Below are 19,668 nucleotides of genomic sequence, written 5' to 3' on the forward strand. Positions count from 1 at the left end.
AAGTATAGCAGTGTAACAAAATTCACAAATTTTCGGAAACGTTTGGGTATCGATCAACTCGGTCAACCATAAATCCAACAATTTTAATTTTACGTCACACATTAGTATTAAAAAAGAACCGTTGTGGCACTACAATAGGAAATTTATTAGGGTTTTTTAGGGTTTAGGGTATTTTAGGGGTTAGAGGTTACGAAATATACAACGTAATATTGAAACAATTGTGTGATATACCTTCACACAACATTTCTTAGTTGATTGTTGTGGGATGAAGAACTTAAAGTAGTATCGCCAAATGTAAGAGAAGGGTTTCACCATGACACGAAAATACATTATACAACCAAAACTAAAAAGTCGTTGTGTGATTGTTGAAAATACTATACTCTCACACAACAGGTTTGAGTGTTCCGTTGTTACATCAAAACCACCAAGGCTATCCTTCATAAAAAATTTAGGTTTTCAGAGGATGTAAGAGCAATTTTAAAAGAATTAAATTCAGTTTACCCCCTTGTGGTTTGGAGGTGACTTCATGTTAGTCCCTACACTTTTATTTTCATCAGTTTACCCCTTGAACTCTTCAATTTCTGTCTACCGTGCCCAAATTCTCATATTCCGTTTGAATTGACCTTTAATTATCAGCAGTTAAGGTCCGATTTGGACATATAAGGTCCGATTTGCCCAAATTCTAGATATTGGCCTCACAGTTAATGTTAAAATTATCAGCAGTTAACGTCCGATTTGGACAAAATATAGAACATTTGGTCACGCTTGAGGAAAATTCAAAAGTTTGAGGGGTAAACTGATGAAATTGAAAGTATAGGGATTAACATGAAGTTACTCCCAAACTTCATAGGGGTAAACTGAATTTAATTCATTTTAAAACTAGAAGTCTGCAACCTGACATGAGAGATACATCATACAACAGATGTATATAAAGTATTGTGTGATAGTTTAAATTGTATATATTCACACAACATTTATTTGTTTCACTGTTGTGTAAGAACACCCAGTTATATGTCAAACTAGAGTGGGGTTAGAAGTAAAATGGGCCTCATTTTTATCTTCATTCAGACAACAAAATATTGTCCAAAGTGTTGTACGAGTTTAAGGAAAAAAAAACTGGAATGATCTCAGACTATCCACACAACGGCTGAAAGTTTCTGAACGTTGTATGAAGCATTTTTAAAATTTGTACAACTCTGCTATTGTGCACCGTTGTGTGAAAAGTGTCGTTTGTTGCACTTATTGGCGTAGTGAGTATTAGTGCTATATGTGTGGTTCTCCTGTCACTAAAGATCTTGGTGTCTACTTGGGAATGCTATCACTAAAAATCCAATGAACAATGCCTCTTATACACTCAAGGGTAAATGCAGCTATTTATGCCGGTTTGGTGGATAAGGTCAAGCAAGGTTAGCCAATTGGAAAAGTAAAACTCTTCACATGGCAGGTAGACTTACTGTAATCCAGTTAGTGACATCTTCCATCCCTATATATGCCATGCAAACTGCAAAGCATCCTGTGCATACTTGTGATAGTCTAGATAGACTCAACAAGAATTTTTTATGGGGTGATACTGATCAAAAGCGAAAGATTCATCTTACAAATTGGGATATGGTGTGTGGACCTAAGTGTTTTGGTGGTTTGGGAATCAAGAAATCTGTTGATATGAATATGGCAATGCTTGCTAGTTCAGAATGATGTGTCAGAAGAAATACCTGCACGCTAGTTCTATTTTTCAAGAAAATTATAAGAAGCCTTCAAACTGCTCCCACACTTGGTCCGGTATTGTGTTTGCTGCTAAACTTGTTAATAGAGGACTTCAATGGAGAAATGGGAATGGTCGTGCTGCTAAATTCTGGGTTGACAAATGGTCACAATGTGGTATTTTAGCTGATTTAGCATTGGATTGTGCCAGTATTGATTTGAATGCTATTGTGAAGGATTTCTGGGTTGACAAAATGTGGAATAGTTCCTTACTCCTAAATTCTTTACCTTTTGAAGTTGTAGACATCATTACTGCTATTCCAATTTTTACTTGTGATTTGCAGGACAATATCATTTGGGGAGGAACCCCTTCTGGAAATTTTACAATTAAGTTTGCTTATAAGCTTCTCTATGATGGTCATGGCTTTGAAATTATCCCTGGCTGAAGAACTGGTCTATGAATATCCCTCCCAAGCATAAGATTTTTCTTTGGACTTTTGTCTCTAGTAAGATTCTAACTAATGTGTAGAGATTCAATAGATGACTTTCTGGGAGTTCTTCTTGTCATCATTATCAAGATACTCCTGAGACTATGATCCACCTGTTTCGTGACTGTCCTATGGCTATGTTCCTACCAACATGTGGAATGCCTATACTCTGAATTGGGATGGTTGGCTTTTTGCTAATCTAATGCAAGATGGCTGCCATATTAATAATCTGAATTAGAATATCTTCTTTATTTTCTGCTGCTGGTTTCTATGGAAGTGGAGATGCAAGAATATTTTTGAGGAAAGATTCCATTACCCTTACAATGCTGCTGATATTATTCTTAACTATGCTTCTGCTAAGTCCAAAGTGCAAATGATAGGGCATGTGGAGGCTTTATCATGGTTTAAACCTGCTGTTGGATTTCACAAATTAAATGTGGATGGTTCAAGGACCAAGTCTGGTGAGATAGGTGCTGGAGGAGTTATAAAGGATAGCCGTGGCTGTTGGAGTGGTGGTTTCATGATTAATATTGGTACTGGAGAAGTTTTACAAGCTGAGGCCTGGGGTCTTTTTAAGGGCATTCAAATGGATTTGAACATAAAGATTTCTAAGTCAGAGGTAGAATCAGATTCTGCCGTTCTTGTTAACCTTTTGCAGAATTCTAATATGGAGCTTCACCCCTCGGGTATAATTGTGGCAAACTGCAGATCAATGTTGTAGCACTTTGAATCAGTCCAGGTTAAGCATATTCATCAAGAAAGAAATATGGGTTTAGGGTAAAATCAAGCAGTCTTACCATAAGAGAGATACATTTGCTTGACAAAATAAATACGGGGAAATCAAGATTTGGGAAATAGGTAAGCAAAGGAAATGAGGAGAAGTAAGTAATAACGTACAATCTCTTCTAACTGGAAAGTGGGAAGTAAAATGAAAATGTCATGACCCACCCCGGATTTCACCCTGAAACCTGAAGTAAATCCTGCGGGGACCACCTCCAAGGAAAATTTACCTAAAAATTGGCAAAACCTCCTTTGAAAATGGACAACCCTTCCTAAAAAAAAACACATGCAAACACTTCTAACAATTCCAACTCCAACCTTATAAACTCCTGGAGCCTTGGTGCTCCCCACAAATCACAACATCTCCCAATTTATATTTAATAATCTAACAAAAATCTCATAAACAACAATCACAGGTTCAGAGCAACTCTATTAGAGGAGATAAGAACTAGAAATAGAAATATGAGCGGAAGCTATACTATTGATTATGCCTCGTCTCTATGTATGTCTGACCTCAACTATGCTAACCTGCATACTGGACATTTAAAACCAAAGGGCCCAGGGGAAAGTAATTTAAAAATGTTAGAGTGAGTGGACAAAAAATGAATTTAATGAAAATATTTATGCTTTCCCAATTTAAATTTCCATAGAAATTATGCTGCATACGACAGCTCAAAGCTTTCTACTCACAAACTGGCAAATACATGACTAGCTCCGGCCAATCTCCAAAACTTAATAAAATACAACCTCTCAGGCTAAACTATATATATATATGTATGTATTTACACTCGTCATACTCCTTGTATGATTTTTTTATGAAGAATAAGAAAAATAGAAATTCATACAAGGCTACTACGCTTGCGTCTAACGCTCACGTCACACCATAATGGAATTTTACCTCATTACGGTGGAAAAACATGAGTGTATATATACGTGCATATTCCCTATATAAGTTACTAAATTTATATAGGGCTACGACGATTGCGTCCAACGCTCACGTCACACCATAATGTAATTTTATCTCATTATGGTGGAAAAGCACATATAGCTAGCTAGCATTTATTTATATACATACTATCCTCATAATCATCCATATATGGATATATATTCACCAAAATTCTCAATTTCGGTCATTCTCCAACAAAAGAAAATACTCATCAATAAATCATTTGCATGCACATTATTTAAAATAAAAGTCCACTCACAAATTAGGCCTAAGCTTGATGTCGCTCCGAGGCTTTTTCTGTTCAGGCCTCCTCTCGTCCTGTTCCAAATATAATATTAATTTCCCAACCAAAAATCCAAAACTTACACAAAATATGCATAATTAAATGTGAGGCTTAATCACACTCATCCTTGCCCAACTTCGCCTTAAGACTCAAAAGGGTCCAAACTTCACCGAACATACTGGCAGCTTTAATTTAACTTTTTACCGATTATACGACTTTAATACAACGGCCGGATTCTACCTTAAATAACCGCCAAAATTACTAAGCTTTAAAAATTCTCAAACATATCCAAAACTCCTCCAAAAATTCTAAAATTCACATCAATAACTCCCATTATTATAACCAATCAAAAACCATGAAAATCCCCTAACCAGCGGCAGCGGCGGCCGGAGGCCGACTCAGCGACCTCCAAAACCTACCAAATTTTAACAGCAGCTTCCTTTCAACTCCCTCTACAACTTTCTTAACTAGTACAACACCTAATTCCAAGCCTAACCGTGTCAATCGAACGAAAACATCCTAGAAAACCCTAGAGCTTCAACACCAATATCTCCTTACCTAGCTCAAGAGAGGGTGAGACCTTTGGAGGGGTTGCAGCACGGGAGGAGGGCTTTCTTCCAAGCCAAGTAGCTCCGGCTATGGCAGCCGGAGGAGAGAGTTCCGGCGAGAAGACCACCAGGCTTCCAAGGAGGACTTCCTCCGTTTGGCGGCGTTGCAGCGTCGCTCACCAGTCCAAGACGACGGCGGAGCGGACAGCGGACTATGCTGGACCGGTGCGGCGTCTCCTCTTGGCCGGACGGCGGCGATGGAGCTCGGGGAGTCTCCGGCAGTGTGATGAAGAATGAAGTTATGTAGGTCTTGTAGTTCACTAAAATGAATCTTATTGTATTTTACTCAAAAAAAAGAAATAAAAAAAAGCAATTGATCGAAGTTATGTAGGTCTTGTAGTTCACTAAAATGAATCTTGTTGTATTGCGAAGCACTGGCGGATCTAGCCCTAGGTAAGATTTGACATCCTAAAAAAATAGCAACGTATGTTAGATGAGGTAGCCTACCCATATTTTAGTTGTTACATAGACTACCAGTAGCATCTTCTATCTCAAAATCTCTCAATTATCAATAGCTCTCATCTCCCACCTCCCCAATTCCCACTTTCCCAAACCCAACCCTAATCCCAAATCCTTTCCCACCACCCAATTTTGAAGGATACGAAAAAGAAAACTCTCATCTCACTGTCTGATTTCGTCTCCTTTATAAACACTTGAATAATTGACTCACAATCGAAAAATTAAATATTTTACTCAAAAAAAATAAAGAAAAAAAAGCAATTGATCGAAGTTATGTAGGTCTAGTAGTTCACTAAGATGAATCTTGTTGTATTGTGAAGCACTGGCGGATCTAGCCCTAGGTGAGATTTGACATCCTAAAAAAAGAGCAACGTATGTTAGATGAGGTAGCCTACCCATATTTTAGTTGTTACAGAGACTACCAATAGCATCTTCTATCTCAAAATCTCTCAATTATCAATAGCTCCCGTCTCCCACCTCCCCAGTTCCCACTTTCCTAGACCCAACCCTTATCCCAAATCGTTTCCACCACCCAATTTTGGAGGATACGAAAAAAGAAAGCTCTCATCTCACTGTCTGATTTCGTCTCCTTTATAAACACTTGAATAATTGACTCGCAATCGAAAAAATTAAATATTTTACTCAAAAATAAGAAGAAAAAAAAAACAATTGATCGAAGTTATGTGGGTCTAGTAGTTCACTAAGATGAATCTCGTTGTATTGTGAAGCACTGGCGGATCTAGCCCTAGGTGAGATTTGACATCCTAAAAAAAGAGCAACGTATGTTAGATGAGGTAACCTACCCATATTTTAGTTGTTACATAGACTACCAGTAGCATCTTCTATCTCAAAATCTCCCAATTATCAATAGTTCTCGTCTCCCACCTCCCCAGTTCCCACTTTCCTAGACCCAACCCTAATCCCAAATCGTTTCCCACCACCCAATTTTGGAGGATACGAAAAAAGAAAACTCTCATCTCACTGAATGATTTCGTCTCCTTTATAAACACTTGAATAATTGACTCACAATCGAAAAAATTAAATATTTTACTCAAAAAAAAGAAAAAGAAAAAAAACAATTGATCGAAGTTATGTAGGTCTAGTAGTTAACTAAGATGAATCTTTAAATTAATTCGTTGATTAGGAATTGAAGGCTTTAGGCCTCATTAGTTAGTTTTTATTTTTATTTATATGTTTCTTGCATTTTATTGTATCTTAAATCAAAATATTTGAGCGTAATACTTGCTACATATCTATGTGCGTATACTTTTTTATTAACAAAACTTTGTCGCACAGTCGAGATTTTTGAAATTTTTGTGTGACTTACATTTAGCCCCGAGTAACATTTCTATCTTGGATCCGCCACTGTTGTGAAGTCAAATCGGGTGTTACTAAATAAAGCTAAGGTCGGCAACGGCTCTTTCTCTCTTTTTGTTCTTTTTTCTTTTATAATAAATAAATTTCAAATTGTTATTAAACATGCAGCATCGCAGCTCTATATCTTGTGTTGGCAATGACATCTTGTGCAATCCCTACTTCTTGACCAAAAGAAGAAAAAATTTCAAAAAAAATAAAAATTAAAGTACAATCACTCTGATGCTCTAAGCCTCTAACTACGGTTTAAGTTTATCTTAAAACGTATTTCGGGAATTAAAAATCTGTGTTCTTCACAGAATTGCAGCATTACATACATTGGGAATCGGAACATATTGTTCCAAACACCAGTTGATGATCCAGTTTTCGCTTAGTTATAACTAATCACAAAATTTAACGGTTGGTTTTAATCATTTCAATATAAAAGGAAAACTGATAATAGATCCAAAGGTTGGCGATTACAAATGACAACCCGAACACCATAGAGACTCGTATATTGAATTCATAAATAAAATAAAATTTATTGTTGAATAGTAAAAACAAAACATCCAGTTCAACAAAGATTAATTAGGGAAGCCTAACAAAGTAACAATCCACATTATCCTGAACATGGAAATAGACATACATAACGCAACAAGTCTGGACAAGCCCGCACCAACAACACAGCAAATGAAGAAAAGTCTTGTCTTTCTTTCATCTGTACCTCAGGCCATACATGAGCATGTCAAGTGCTATGACAGGAAATAAACAAAATTTTCCTATTCTACCCAATTTACCGACTATATTAACACAACCTTGTATACACTGCATGAATCAAATAGACCTTATGCTCTGCAGATTCTCTGATCCGACTCTTATGTGATATAATGTTACAAGCAATCAGATTTGATTGAATGAATAGCAAGCTTTTTTGCTTCCTTTGGTACAAGAATAATACTGCTATTTGTTATGGAAAGCAAGTTAGTGCCTCGGCCTCCCCATGTAACAAATTGCTGCATTAAATAAGCAGGTTTATGACCCTGACTGCTAAGATGGCTGAATTTGCCGAAACCTCTGCTGCAGCTTAATGACTTCTTCTCGCTGTTCCGGTGGCAACAAGCTTAATTTTTCAGGTGGCAGGCTCAAAACTTGTTGCAGTAAAGCAGAGTCCACCTCAGGTGGAATCTGAGGCTGAGATACAGAGAAGGCAGTGTTAGAGTATAACCATAAAAAATATATTGCAATCTTCTGGTCCAATGTGAGAGAGTTTAACTAGTGTCTACAGGGACAAAGACCTTTCCAAGCAAAAATGTTCAAAAAGAAAAAATAAAGCAACGAACACACGTGTACTCGTTTGCAAGAATGAACATGCACCTGCTTGCATATGGTCAGATGCAGCAAAGTGCAACGTCATAAAAAGTGCAAAATGGTAAGTTATCAGTACCATCACAACCCAACAACTAGCACTCCTAAGTACCTGATAATTATAGGCTATTGCATTACAGTGTATACATTTGTTACTGGGTAAGGACAAGCAACATGCCAATCCCCTATTCCCTAAACTCATTTATACATCCACCTACTTTAAATCTTACTTGCCTTTTGCCTTTTGAATAATTTCCAAGCTAACATAAACCCATCACATCATAAAACTGAGCCTATACGCAGTCCATTCTGCTCCGGTCGACAAGAGTTCAAATAATGCCTTCACTGGGTTTATTTATCACTATATCACTTCTAAGAAAAACACAGTACAAAAAGTATCTCTTGGGTACAGAAAATGTGGCAAAATTTGAAAACTCAAACAGGTTGTGCCTATATTTACTACCCCGTGTCCTCCACCTCGCCCAACATCATGAATTTAGCTATTAAAAATTGAGGAATTCTATGTCTTACACATATTTTGATCAATCCAAGGCCACCCCGCCCTATACCCAATTGGTTTCAAAGATACTTTGCCCAGAAGAACACAGTTCATTCACATGTTAGGCACAATTTAACTGCACATGTTTCATGTCACTCAATAAAATTAACCCATGTGTATGGCATTATGAAGCCCCAAATTGATGGCACGTGTTACAGCTTCAAATCTCCCATCTGCTATAGTAAACTTCACATCTCAACCCACTGATAATTAACTATTGGGTTGGATATTTCAACTTTCAGAATTGTGCTACCATTAATACAACTATAAACAACACCTAAAAATCCCTGCATCAGTGGACAGCAAAACAACTTTCTTTGACAATAATATCCAGTTCAAAGAATAACCTATCCAAGGGATGAAAATAAACTGGGATTCAAACATATGAATTTCAAATATTGCTGCCAACAAGGGCAGGGGAATTACCTCAGAAATTTGTTTCTCAGAGTATACATCTGATGATTTGTGAACACTCTTTCCAGGCAACAATCCCACTCCAAGAACATTAGCATTTGAAACATTGAGACCCCCTGCCGACAAAAGGGTGTTCCTTCCATCGTCCAACTTCATTAGTTTTGAAGGGCGAGTGACTGATTCTGAAGAATCAGCAACCACTCGAGAAGACTTATCAGCATCCTTGTTCATGGACTGTATGACACCCTTAGATATTGAGGGACCAGGCTGTAGAAAACATTTCAAGTTAGATAAAACATTCATATTAAAAATACAAGTAGCAAGATAACTAAAAACATCTAAAGTCTGCGGAGTCGAGGGTAGTTTCTTTCATACCCTAATGTTGTACAGTTCATTAAAAGGAACAAGTTAACACCTAATCAATATAAAGTAAGGGACTTTACAAGCTGTAAGTAAGCATATACAAGACAACTAGCAATGTAAATTATGTAAATTCTCATTCCTCTGTTTTAACCAAAGTAAACCGTGCAAGATGAGTAAGAGGCACTTTGCTCTAGAGTCGAGAAAACTTAAATTTAAAATATATAAAAAAAAACAAACAAGCAAACAGAGGATATACGTTTGCCCTTCTAGGATATAAAACAACCTCCTTGAGAGATATTAATATTTGCTTATGCTTATTCAAAAATAAATAAATATTTGCCTATACATGGGAAAAACACAAGGAAAATTAGGCACCTGAAAGATGGCATCGGAAAAAGGACGAGATAAAGTAGACTCTTGTACAGTAGCATTTTGATGAATTATACGAGTGTTATGTCCCAAATGTGAAACCCCGACCTGACCAGGGTGTTGTGACAAAGGAGGTTGCATTTTCTGGTTTAATACGGAAGAACTGGCAACCTGAGTTTGTGGTCGGATGGACAAACCGCTTGAGGACTGTGGGTGCATGGGAGGAAGTGTTGGAATTCCAGCTTGCCCTAGCAGTGTGGCGTGTTGCAAAACATTGTGGTTTGCATGTTGTGGAAGCTGCATTCGAGGCTGCACGTTTTGTTGTCGGGGTGCAGGAAACTGGCTATGAACCAATAAATTTTGAGGCCCAGAAGAAAAGGGGCTGTCCTGCATTTTGGGCATCAGCCCAGACTGCAACCTGTTCTCAGCAGGAGGGGCTAGATCAGCAATATTTTGAACAGCATGTGACGGAACCTGTTGGCCCTGATTGAATAGAGACTGTGAGGGCTGGCCTGAAGCTTGCCTGATATTTACCATCTGCAACTGAAAAAGGGAAGCCAATAGGTTAAACAAATGTAAGCACTGAACAACAATGATAATACAATAAGTAGAGAAACAAACCATTTGTGGGGTCACCATTCCAAGCATTATTTGTGCCTGAAAGAGAAGTTGAGATTATTATTTCAAAGATAAATAGTTAAAATATATATGCAGAACAAAGGCACAACTGATACAGATTATGGATCTTAACCCTAGATGTGCCAGATAAGTAGGACTCTATAACATTAAGAGGTACAATATCATGGTAACAAGCAACCTCTACTTCTAAATGAATCTCAATACTGGAGATGTAGCTTCTTTGATATGGAATTCCATACAGAAGGATTTTGATGATTTAGGATTGAAATGTAAAAAGCATTGACATCATAAATAACATTTTTTTTTTTAACACAACTTCGATATTTTTATGTCCCTCCCCTGTCATCCCTCTAGGCAACAATACTAAGGGACTAGTCATCCCAGCTACGTCCAAGGCCACAACAAGACTTCTAACTATAATTTTGGTAGTCTAAGGGGCACTCATCTGAATGAGATACAATAAATCAGTTCGATTTTTTTTTTTTTTTTACTAAAAAGGGGCTCAAACAACCACATTACTTCTAAAGCAGTAAAATAATAGAAAAAGATCTTCGTACTTGCTCTTTCAATGTGTCTTACTTGGTAAACACAATCCTACTTTGACAATAACTTTGCACGTTCTACAACTTCGTATGCACACAACTTCATCTTGTTCAAGAATAAAGAAGGCAAAAAGGGTATGTACGGATAGGCAGACAAAAGATAGGAACATAACTGTGTTCCAAGCGCATTCAAAGGACCTAGTACAAAATGGAATATAGGAATACTAATCTCTAAATCCTCTCCTAGAGAAGGTTTCAGTGTGGGACATGCGAAAATTCCTTCTCAAATAAAATTACTAATTAAGAGAAGAGTATGCATGAAAACAACCACAATCTGATGGACAAGTGGGCAGTATCAGAAAACAAATATAAATAGATACTACCTGAAACAGAGCTTTTGGCAACTGAGGCCTTGCAAGAAATAGCTTCTGAGCTAGTTCCTTGTTTTGTACAGCCATTCCCTAATATTGAGAAGGAAAAAAATGAAATTCATAAAAAAAAAATATCAAAATGAAAAGTTTTACAGAATAAAGAGATAAGGTTCACGTATTTTCTCACCTTGACCTCCGAGATAATTTGAGTCAATTGACTCCTAGACATTTTGGCTAGATGAAGTGTCAAAGGATCATTGGCTAATGCAGATTGATTATGCAAACCATTTTGATTTGACTGCAAAACAGCCTGAGGACCACCTAGAGCTCCTGCCATAACGGCTGCTGCAGTTATTGCTATATGGAGACCAATTGGCTGATTATGAAGAGGATCACCATGAACCGCTGGGCCTCCAACTTGCTTTTGAGGGTCTATGATATATCCATAAGGAAAGATATAATTCAGGTTCTCTTCAGAGTCAAATAATAGTCATAAACAGATGGAAAAAAAAAAAGTGAGAAAGTAAACTAACCAACATTTGTGGTCACTCCAGGTCCACCGCGACCCTGCAAGAGTAGAAATAACTCAATTAAGTACTTCAACCTCACAACAAAACTCTATACAAAGCTATCAGACATGCAGTTCTGGTTTAAATGCAACAATTCAAGATTACTTCAACCAAGAAGATCTTACAAAATTGGAGTTATCTAGGTACAGGTCATTCATGCCATTCAATTGAGGAACAAGAAACTGCAAGAGGAAATTTCTATCGGATGGAGGAAGTAGGTAGCTAGGACAACAAAAGATGCAACATTTTAGAAGGTACTGAGGATAACAACAATTTTCTAACAATTTAGCAAATAAGTATGACCAACAAATGCAAACAGAAAATATATCAGTGTGGTCCAGCACTCATATGCTTTTAGTTTAAAGTCAGTGTCCAAGCAAAAAGAAACACTAGACAACTTATTGTAATTTCATACCAACCAAGAAGCACAATATTCTTGGGTTTGGTCCAGACACTTGCAATTAAGGACACTGTACACTAACAGTTAAGTGCAATAAAAATTCACAGAAGCAAGGAGAACAGAAAGAAGAGAGCTAAAAGTATCTAATCACCTGTTCCCGATTTTTGTCAGTGCCTTTGTCATTTTCAGCAAAATCAACTCGCAATTGCCGACCATTGATCTCGTAACCCTGAAGATTACGTCTAGCACTTAAAGCTGTCTCTTCATCCTTGTACTCACAAAATCCATAACCTTTTGGTTTCCCAGTCTCTCTATCAATAACCAACCTGAAACAAATCAAAGGCACTTATTAAACCTGAGTCTAGGTAGCGCCTTTTCCCAACAAAAGACTGTTTCCACTCTTGTTGATTCCCTAACTGACATAGTCTCACCAAGTATCACTCCGAATGAAACTTGCTAACAAGGATCGCAAAACATACAAGTGTATCTTAGCTTCCAGGTTTACTTTCAAACTTGTTAACTATCAGATTTAAGTATCACAGTGATGTACTAAATGCATCTCGACCCGTGGAACCTAAGGAATACCATCAAATTAGGCATGTTTTTGTAAGAGATCATCTTTCAAACAGAAAATTCTTACAATAATAAGTGTTGGGTAAGCGAATTATAAATCTAAGACAATATTACAAAATTGAAATTTTAGGGTTCACAAGATAGAAAAGGGCAAGAGACAGACCTAAAAGAGACAACAGGCCCAACCTCCTGGCAGATTTCTATAAGCTGTTCCTCAGTGGCATCATACGGTATATTCCCAACTGCATCCAACAAATTCAATCAGTAAATTTCGAATCGAGTTGAGAAGAAGCATGATTAGACAAGAAAAGAGAAGAAATAAAGGGAGTACCGAAAACGCAGCGGTGCTGAGAAGAGGAGGCCATGAATCAAGAGGAAGAGAAGAAGAAGGTGAAGCACTGCTTCATCTTCTTCCTCCTTACCATATCCTAAGATAGAGAGAGAATCTGTGTTGTTGCGGTTGATGCTAATACTAGGGGAAATATGATTATTGTGAGTTTGAGGAGTGCGAAACTCAAGTGGAAGGGAGGGAGAGCCTATCAGGCAGTCGCGGAACTAAAGCTCAGGACACTCTCGATCTCGTGTACTAAGGTAAACTGCAACCCTTTCCAATGTCCTTTTCCTTTTCTTTGCAAGTTTTTGTCTTTATGGTCTGTGCTTCGTTGTTTTTTTTTTTTTTTTTTTACTTTTACTTTTTGTAAGAGGTAAATACATTCTGCGGTACAAAGTAGTTATCCAATTGATAGGTGGCAAGTTCTTTGTTTCGTCAAATGGTCGTGACCGCTTAATAGTATGGTGTCTTCAGATTCATCTTCGAGCAGTAACATAGTTGAAAAGCTGAATTGTTGAACGTTAGGATATGTAAGCTTGTTAAATATCTAATAAACTTTTCAATATTTAGAGCACAATTACTGTTGTGTGAAAGCAAATAGAGTCGTCGTTAGGGCATAATTACTCAAATTTTTGCAAAGTAGAGCAAAACTGAAAACCTAGGGTTTCGAGTTATAGGACGGTTGCAACATTCAGAATACTGCGTGCTTGGGTCAATCTCTTTTGTGGGAGGCGTGCGAATGTGATAATTAAATCATCATTGTAAGAACCTCCGCGGTTAGTTGTGCAGTTGTGTCAATCGGGTTTTTTTTTACTAATCTGAAGTTGGCGTCGTTATCTCGTTGTGCGACACGGCGACAATCTGCCATAGAAGCGTAGGTGGCCTACGAGTTGGGTCAAAACATTTGAATCAGATTGGGTGAGTTTCTAGTTTGTAGATCTTGGTTGAAGCTTGATGCCTGTGCTGACTGCCATGGGCACATGGTATGGAATACCGTCAGACGGATTCGAAAACATATATGGGCTAAAGTGGTGTTGGATTCCTTAACAAACATACATGGGCTGGTCTCAGACCTAGTTGGAGGCAAACTTGTCTTGTTCATTGCGATACGGGTCTCTAGGCGACTAGATGGGTAACAGAGGTCTAATGGAAGTCTTGCTAGGGTTAGGCATCTTTCATTTTTTAGTTGTGAGATCCGCTTTTTTTGACCCTGTTATTGGTAAGGTTTTTCCAAAATATTCTTAAGATTAAATTCATTTTACACCTTGAGGTTTAGAGTTAACTTCATTTCAGCCTTTATTCTCTCATTTTGAAACCCTCTAAATTTTCTAATTTTAATCAGCCGTGCCCATTTGCAACTTTTAGGAAGGTTTTCTACTTTTCATTTGCTAATTTTTTTTTCTTTGTTGATTTTGGATTTTTTTTTTTTTGAAAGGGAGGTCTTTTTTGAACTGTCGAGGGGGCCGAATGGGGAGCTTAGCTCGGTCATTGAACTTTGTTTAAGAGCAACTCTAACAGCTTCTCCAAATCTTGAATTTGTTTTGCTCCAACAAATTCCGTATAATTTTCTTTAAAATGGGGAACTTAAGGAAAAATAAACAAAATTCCCTATATTTGCAGCAAACGCTATAATTTTAGAGAAGAATTTTGGAAATGATCATGAAATGTTTAAAATGCAAAAAATATAAAAAATTGAGATGATCATAAAATATCCGTGAGCCGTGATCTGATTCGTTAAGTAGCTTAACTGACGTACTTAACTGACGACAGTGACGTCATGAGTTCAAATCTCACTCATTGTTATGTAAGAGTGTGCGAGTTGCTTAAACTTACTTTTGCTTCCCTATAAACTTATAATAGAGAACTCCTATAAATTATAGAAAAACTATTGTAGATGCTCTAAGAAGCTTGAAGATTCTCCAAAATTTGGATTCAATAGAGCTGCATTAAGATAGCACAAGGCAAGTGTGGTGTGCTCTCATGTACATAATAGTGATAATACTACTGATATTTTGTTTTTGTCGAGTAATACTACTGATTTGTACAACCATCAACAGTGGGCAGTACTCCAAAATTTATTGCAAAGAATTAGAATTATGAATTTGGTGCAATATCAACAGCAAATCCCATGATCCCATCCCTGATATTAGTATTAAAAAATGTATGTATGCGGGAAACGCTTTCTTCAGCTTCTTGTTTGGAGTACTGAAGGTTCTTATTTTGTCAACAGTTTCGATGTATATTTAGATGACTGATATTAGTATATCAGTTCATGTGACTGGATAATTGCACAGTTTCTAGCTTTCCTTTTACTAAAAACTAAAGCTACTGCTGGCAATCATAGTACATGCATACAAGTGTGTGGTAGAATTTGCAAATGAAAGTAGAGTTTGTGTCAACAGAATACTGCCACAAGATTAGAAACAAAACTACCAGCAGACTTCGGTGGCAAAATGGTTTAGCGCCTACAATGACTTAATTTAAGTAATCGTGCTTCAAACTTCTAAATCTATACATGAGATCCATGAGCGCAGGTGCATATTATGGTCAGGAAAATGTGTAGGTGTAAGAGTTGCAGGCTACTTTAGTGCCCGCAAAACAACACAGCTTGTCGAGATTTTTCTATATACAAAAGAGAATTAGAATAGAAAAATTCACCCTTTACAATCAAATATCATATAGGTCATTAGCATCCTATAGTTTCATTCATAACATAATCAACTTTTCCAAGGAGGTGTGTAGCAACAAAACTTCCCCTCTCTCTTCCACTTACCGACTCATGAGGAGATGCATCTCCCCCATTGCCCGAGAGATGCCATCAACACCCAAAAAATAGCACATAGTGCCACAAGAACTGGAAGGAAGAAGAATCCCCTCTTCCAGGATTCCCTCATAGTTTCAGAATCCTTACCGGCAGGGACATTTGTGCTCCTCGCAATTATTCTCATCCTGCTAAAGCTAGACATCCGTTCAAAGGCCCGACTCACCAAGGCATTCTCCGATGCAGATGCAGGAGTAGTAGGTATAGATTCCACAAAAGACCATAGGGCAGAAGAAAACTGACTAGTAACACCGGCAGCTTCATTGCCATTTTGATTTGGATTTTCTTGTGGACAATGATTTGACGAGTCGTGTACCACACCTATACAATACCAGATAAGAGCTACCTATATTAGTTGCTACTTACAAGATTCAATTTCAGTGTCATATTCCAATATCTTACAAATGTATTGAAGTTAGTCTTGACAAAGCCTGAAAGCAAGCGATGATAAATTAGAGGAAGACCTCTTAAAGTTGAACATATGCATGGACATATCATCTTCACTGTTATATATACCTGAGGTGAAAGGAGGTCCAGACCCCTTTGTTGTTTCTGTTGAAGTATAAAAATCACGCCTTTCATTCTGCACCCATAGCTGATTGTTAATCTGAGTTGACTCTTGATTCAGCTGATGGTTGATCTGTAGAGGTGCTGGTTGTATCTGGTAATCAAATTGGTTCACAACATTACTCCCCATTGAATTCATGAATTGATGAGAAACATTGCCTTGATCCATGGGACACATCTCATTAAAAAACATGGCTGGATCCTGAAACAAGTCAAATCCATCCAGCTCATTAAACTGCAAGTTACCCCCAGAATTCCCAGTGTTTGAAACAGTAGGTTCAGGACCGAGAAGATCATCCATCTCCAGGAAATCCTCTTCACGTAGTATGGGAGTGAAAGACTCCAGTTTATGAACGTCAGAAGCAGATGCTTCAGATGCCTCGTACAGTTGGGTCTGTGAAGTAGCTGACTGGGTGAAGTCAAAGCTTGCATATTCATTTCCCTGCTGACCACTTGGATCAAATGTTGTATGTGATTGTGGACACTTCACTTCACTAGAGTACAGATCCACCACAGTACTTTGTGTTTCTTCTTCACTAACAACCTACAGAAAGAATTACAAGGATCAATTATATGTAATCTATGCCAGAGACAATGTACATGAAAGGCTACAAACATGCAAAAAAGTACTGAAATAAAGTGATGACCATTAAGAAATCCGAAACAGTTGGCCTGCTTAACATAGCAAGTTTTATTCAGCCATCTTCCCCAAGAATGGAAAAGACCACCATGTTTGCAACCTTAGGTAAGGCATACCTAATACACTGGAGGTCTGTTTATGCAGAAAATTTCAAGCAGCTTCAAGAAAGCAAGAGACTTTAGCAAAGTAAGGAGTTACCAACCTGAGATAGGGAGTGAACAAGATCATCAATCTGTGGCAGGTCAAGCACAGCGTCATCAGCAATCTGTTTCATGAACTCTTCCAAGTCATCTATTGTAGAATGGGCTTCACTGTTATTGTTTGCATAACCATTAGCAGTAATCTGTTCGACTTGCTTCAATGGAACTTCTCCAAAAGGTTTTGCATTATAATTAGCAACAACCTCTCCAATTTGCTCAACTGAGATTCCCCTATCAGCTGAGCTATTTATTATTGGGCATTCATCATCAGCCCAATCTTCTTCTCTAAATGGCGCCCCATATTGCTCACCATTTTTAGGACCAGGTCCACTTTTCTTGAAAACCTTGTAAAGAGCATAATATTCCTGAAGGAAAGGAGGAATAAAAAGATTAAACTTCAGCAAATAAAAAATGGTATAAAAGAACATGAAGAAGAATAAAATAAGCTGCTGAAGTTGATACCTGTACATTCTGGCATCTCTTCAACTCCTCCTCATCCAAGGTATACTCGTGCATCACCCAGTCAGTGCGCTCCCCAGTAGGTGCACGGCCTTTATAGAAAACTAAGGTCTTCTTCAGTCCAACTGATCGGTTATAACAGGTGATGTTGCGATCTTTTCCAGTTGCTTTCCAATACCCATGTCTGGTTGCCCTGTTTGATCTACCCCCACCATTAGGGTACTTGCGATCTCTCGGACTGAAAAAGAACCATTGCCTATCTCCAGTTTTCAATATAGACAAGCCTGCATATCACCATCACTTTCACTATTAGGAATCTAAATTCAATGTATAACTCATAACAGTATATACAACAGAGTCATCCATTAGGTCAATGCATCCAAATGAGAAAAATTTAAATCATTCAAACACGTTCCATCCCAACCGAAATCCAAATATCAAAAAGATAATGTTTGATATCAAACAGCAAACAAGAAATAGCAAAAACCAAGATAGCAAGCTTTACTCAAGCAAGACCAGAATTTTAAACTATCAATGCATCCTATTCACTGCTAGTTAAAGTTAAACATATGATACATGTGTATGTATGTGGCCGAAGGTGTATATGACATAAGAGGGCATCACATCCTAAATCTTTCAAAGAACCCATGAGGAGATCAGAGCATAAACTAAAAACAGCGAATTCAATTTATATCAGATCTTTATATCGAAGCGAAACACAGGTTACACAACCAAACAAGTCCTATAAAAAAATCAAACAACTTGATTCTGGGTTCAAGAATTAAAACCCATAAAGCACACATTGTGATCAGTGCATGAATGAAAAAACCAAGTAGAGGGGCATACCAGGAAGCTCCTCGGGGTCCCATTTGTAGACGTCAGTCTCGGCGATGACGTTGAGCTTGAGCTTCTTCTTACAGATCTTCCGTTTGAGATAGTAGAGGACGAGCTCCTCGTCGGTGGGGTGGAACCGAAACCCGGGCTGCCAGAAGTGGCCGTCGCAGAAAGCGGAGACCAAGCCGTCCTCAGAGACCATCACCGATTCGGCGAGATCAAATTCAAAACCCTAAAATTTCAAGGAAATCGAAACTTTCTGGGTTTTTGAAATTGGATTAAATTAAGAGAAAGAGAGAAGGAGGGTTGGGACTTGATTAGAAGAAGAAGAACAGAGAGAAAAATCTACAAGAGAGAGGAGAGGAGAAGAGGGATTTGAGAAGCGAAGTCAAAGAAGGGGGATGACGAAGGAGTGGAGTGGGCTGGGCTGAAGCTTCCTGGCAACTTTCGTCTCGACTTTATTTATACACACAAGGGTGATGCGTGGGGGTTAGGTAACTTGAGAGGGTTTTAGCTGTGTGTTCCCGTACTATGGTGTCACCTTTTCTGATTGGCCGTTTCACTTTGACACGGAGACTACACCAAAATTTTATACATATATTCTGTTCCAAAAGGGGTAAAAAGTAAAAACACAAACAAAATAAATCGGGTGTTGGTAGATGTACCCAGCAGACTACTTAGTAGACCCAGCAATTAAAAATTATCCTGTATTTTCCAGTTTTGCCCTTGTTATAATAAACCCAGCAAACACAAATTCTTCTCTTAAAGTCGGATCAGAGGCATTAAATTAAGAAGAAGAGATGTGGCAACGACTGCGCAAACACAACATCCTATCTAGGAGGCTAAAGTGGGATCTGGGTCATACCATCTTATCGTTGCTTTGCTTTGAGCCTTTGAGTTGAATTGAAATTTTGTGATTAATTGCGTAGTCATCTATTCATCTGCAGTGTCAATCTTTGATTAAGAGACTTTAGCCGATTTTGTTCTTCTTCTCCATTACCTGTAAATATATTCTACAATTATATGTTTTAAGA

General features: G+C 37.8%; 2 protein-coding genes across 2 annotated transcripts; both read right to left on the reverse strand.

Moving 5' to 3' along the window:
* Positions 1-7,142: 7,142 nt before the first annotated feature.
* Positions 7,143-13,382, reverse strand: LOC101301257. Its single transcript, XM_004290409.1, has 10 exons — positions 13,114-13,382; positions 12,946-13,024; positions 12,361-12,535; positions 11,774-11,807; positions 11,428-11,672; positions 11,253-11,330; positions 10,310-10,345; positions 9,695-10,231; positions 8,969-9,223; positions 7,143-7,809 (listed from the first exon to the last, which is right to left on the reverse strand). The coding sequence occupies exons 1-10, from the start codon at positions 13,145-13,147 to the stop codon at positions 7,666-7,668; spliced, it is 1,617 nt and encodes a 538-aa protein (XP_004290457.1). The 5' UTR covers positions 13,148-13,382; the 3' UTR covers positions 7,143-7,665.
* Positions 13,383-15,532: 2,150 nt separating this feature from the next.
* Positions 15,533-19,063, reverse strand: LOC101301547. Its single transcript, XM_004290410.1, has 5 exons — positions 18,647-19,063; positions 17,804-18,084; positions 17,344-17,706; positions 16,451-17,045; positions 15,533-16,255 (listed from the first exon to the last, which is right to left on the reverse strand). Exons 1-5 carry the CDS (start codon positions 18,834-18,836, stop codon positions 15,891-15,893), a joined length of 1,794 nt encoding a protein of 597 aa, XP_004290458.1. The 5' UTR covers positions 18,837-19,063; the 3' UTR covers positions 15,533-15,890.
* Between the last annotated feature and the right edge of the window lie 605 nt (positions 19,064-19,668).

Source organism: Fragaria vesca, linkage group LG2 (assembly GCF_000184155.1).
Source record: "Fragaria vesca subsp. vesca linkage group LG2, FraVesHawaii_1.0, whole genome shotgun sequence".
NCBI classification, from domain to species: domain Eukaryota; kingdom Viridiplantae; phylum Streptophyta; class Magnoliopsida; order Rosales; family Rosaceae; genus Fragaria; species Fragaria vesca.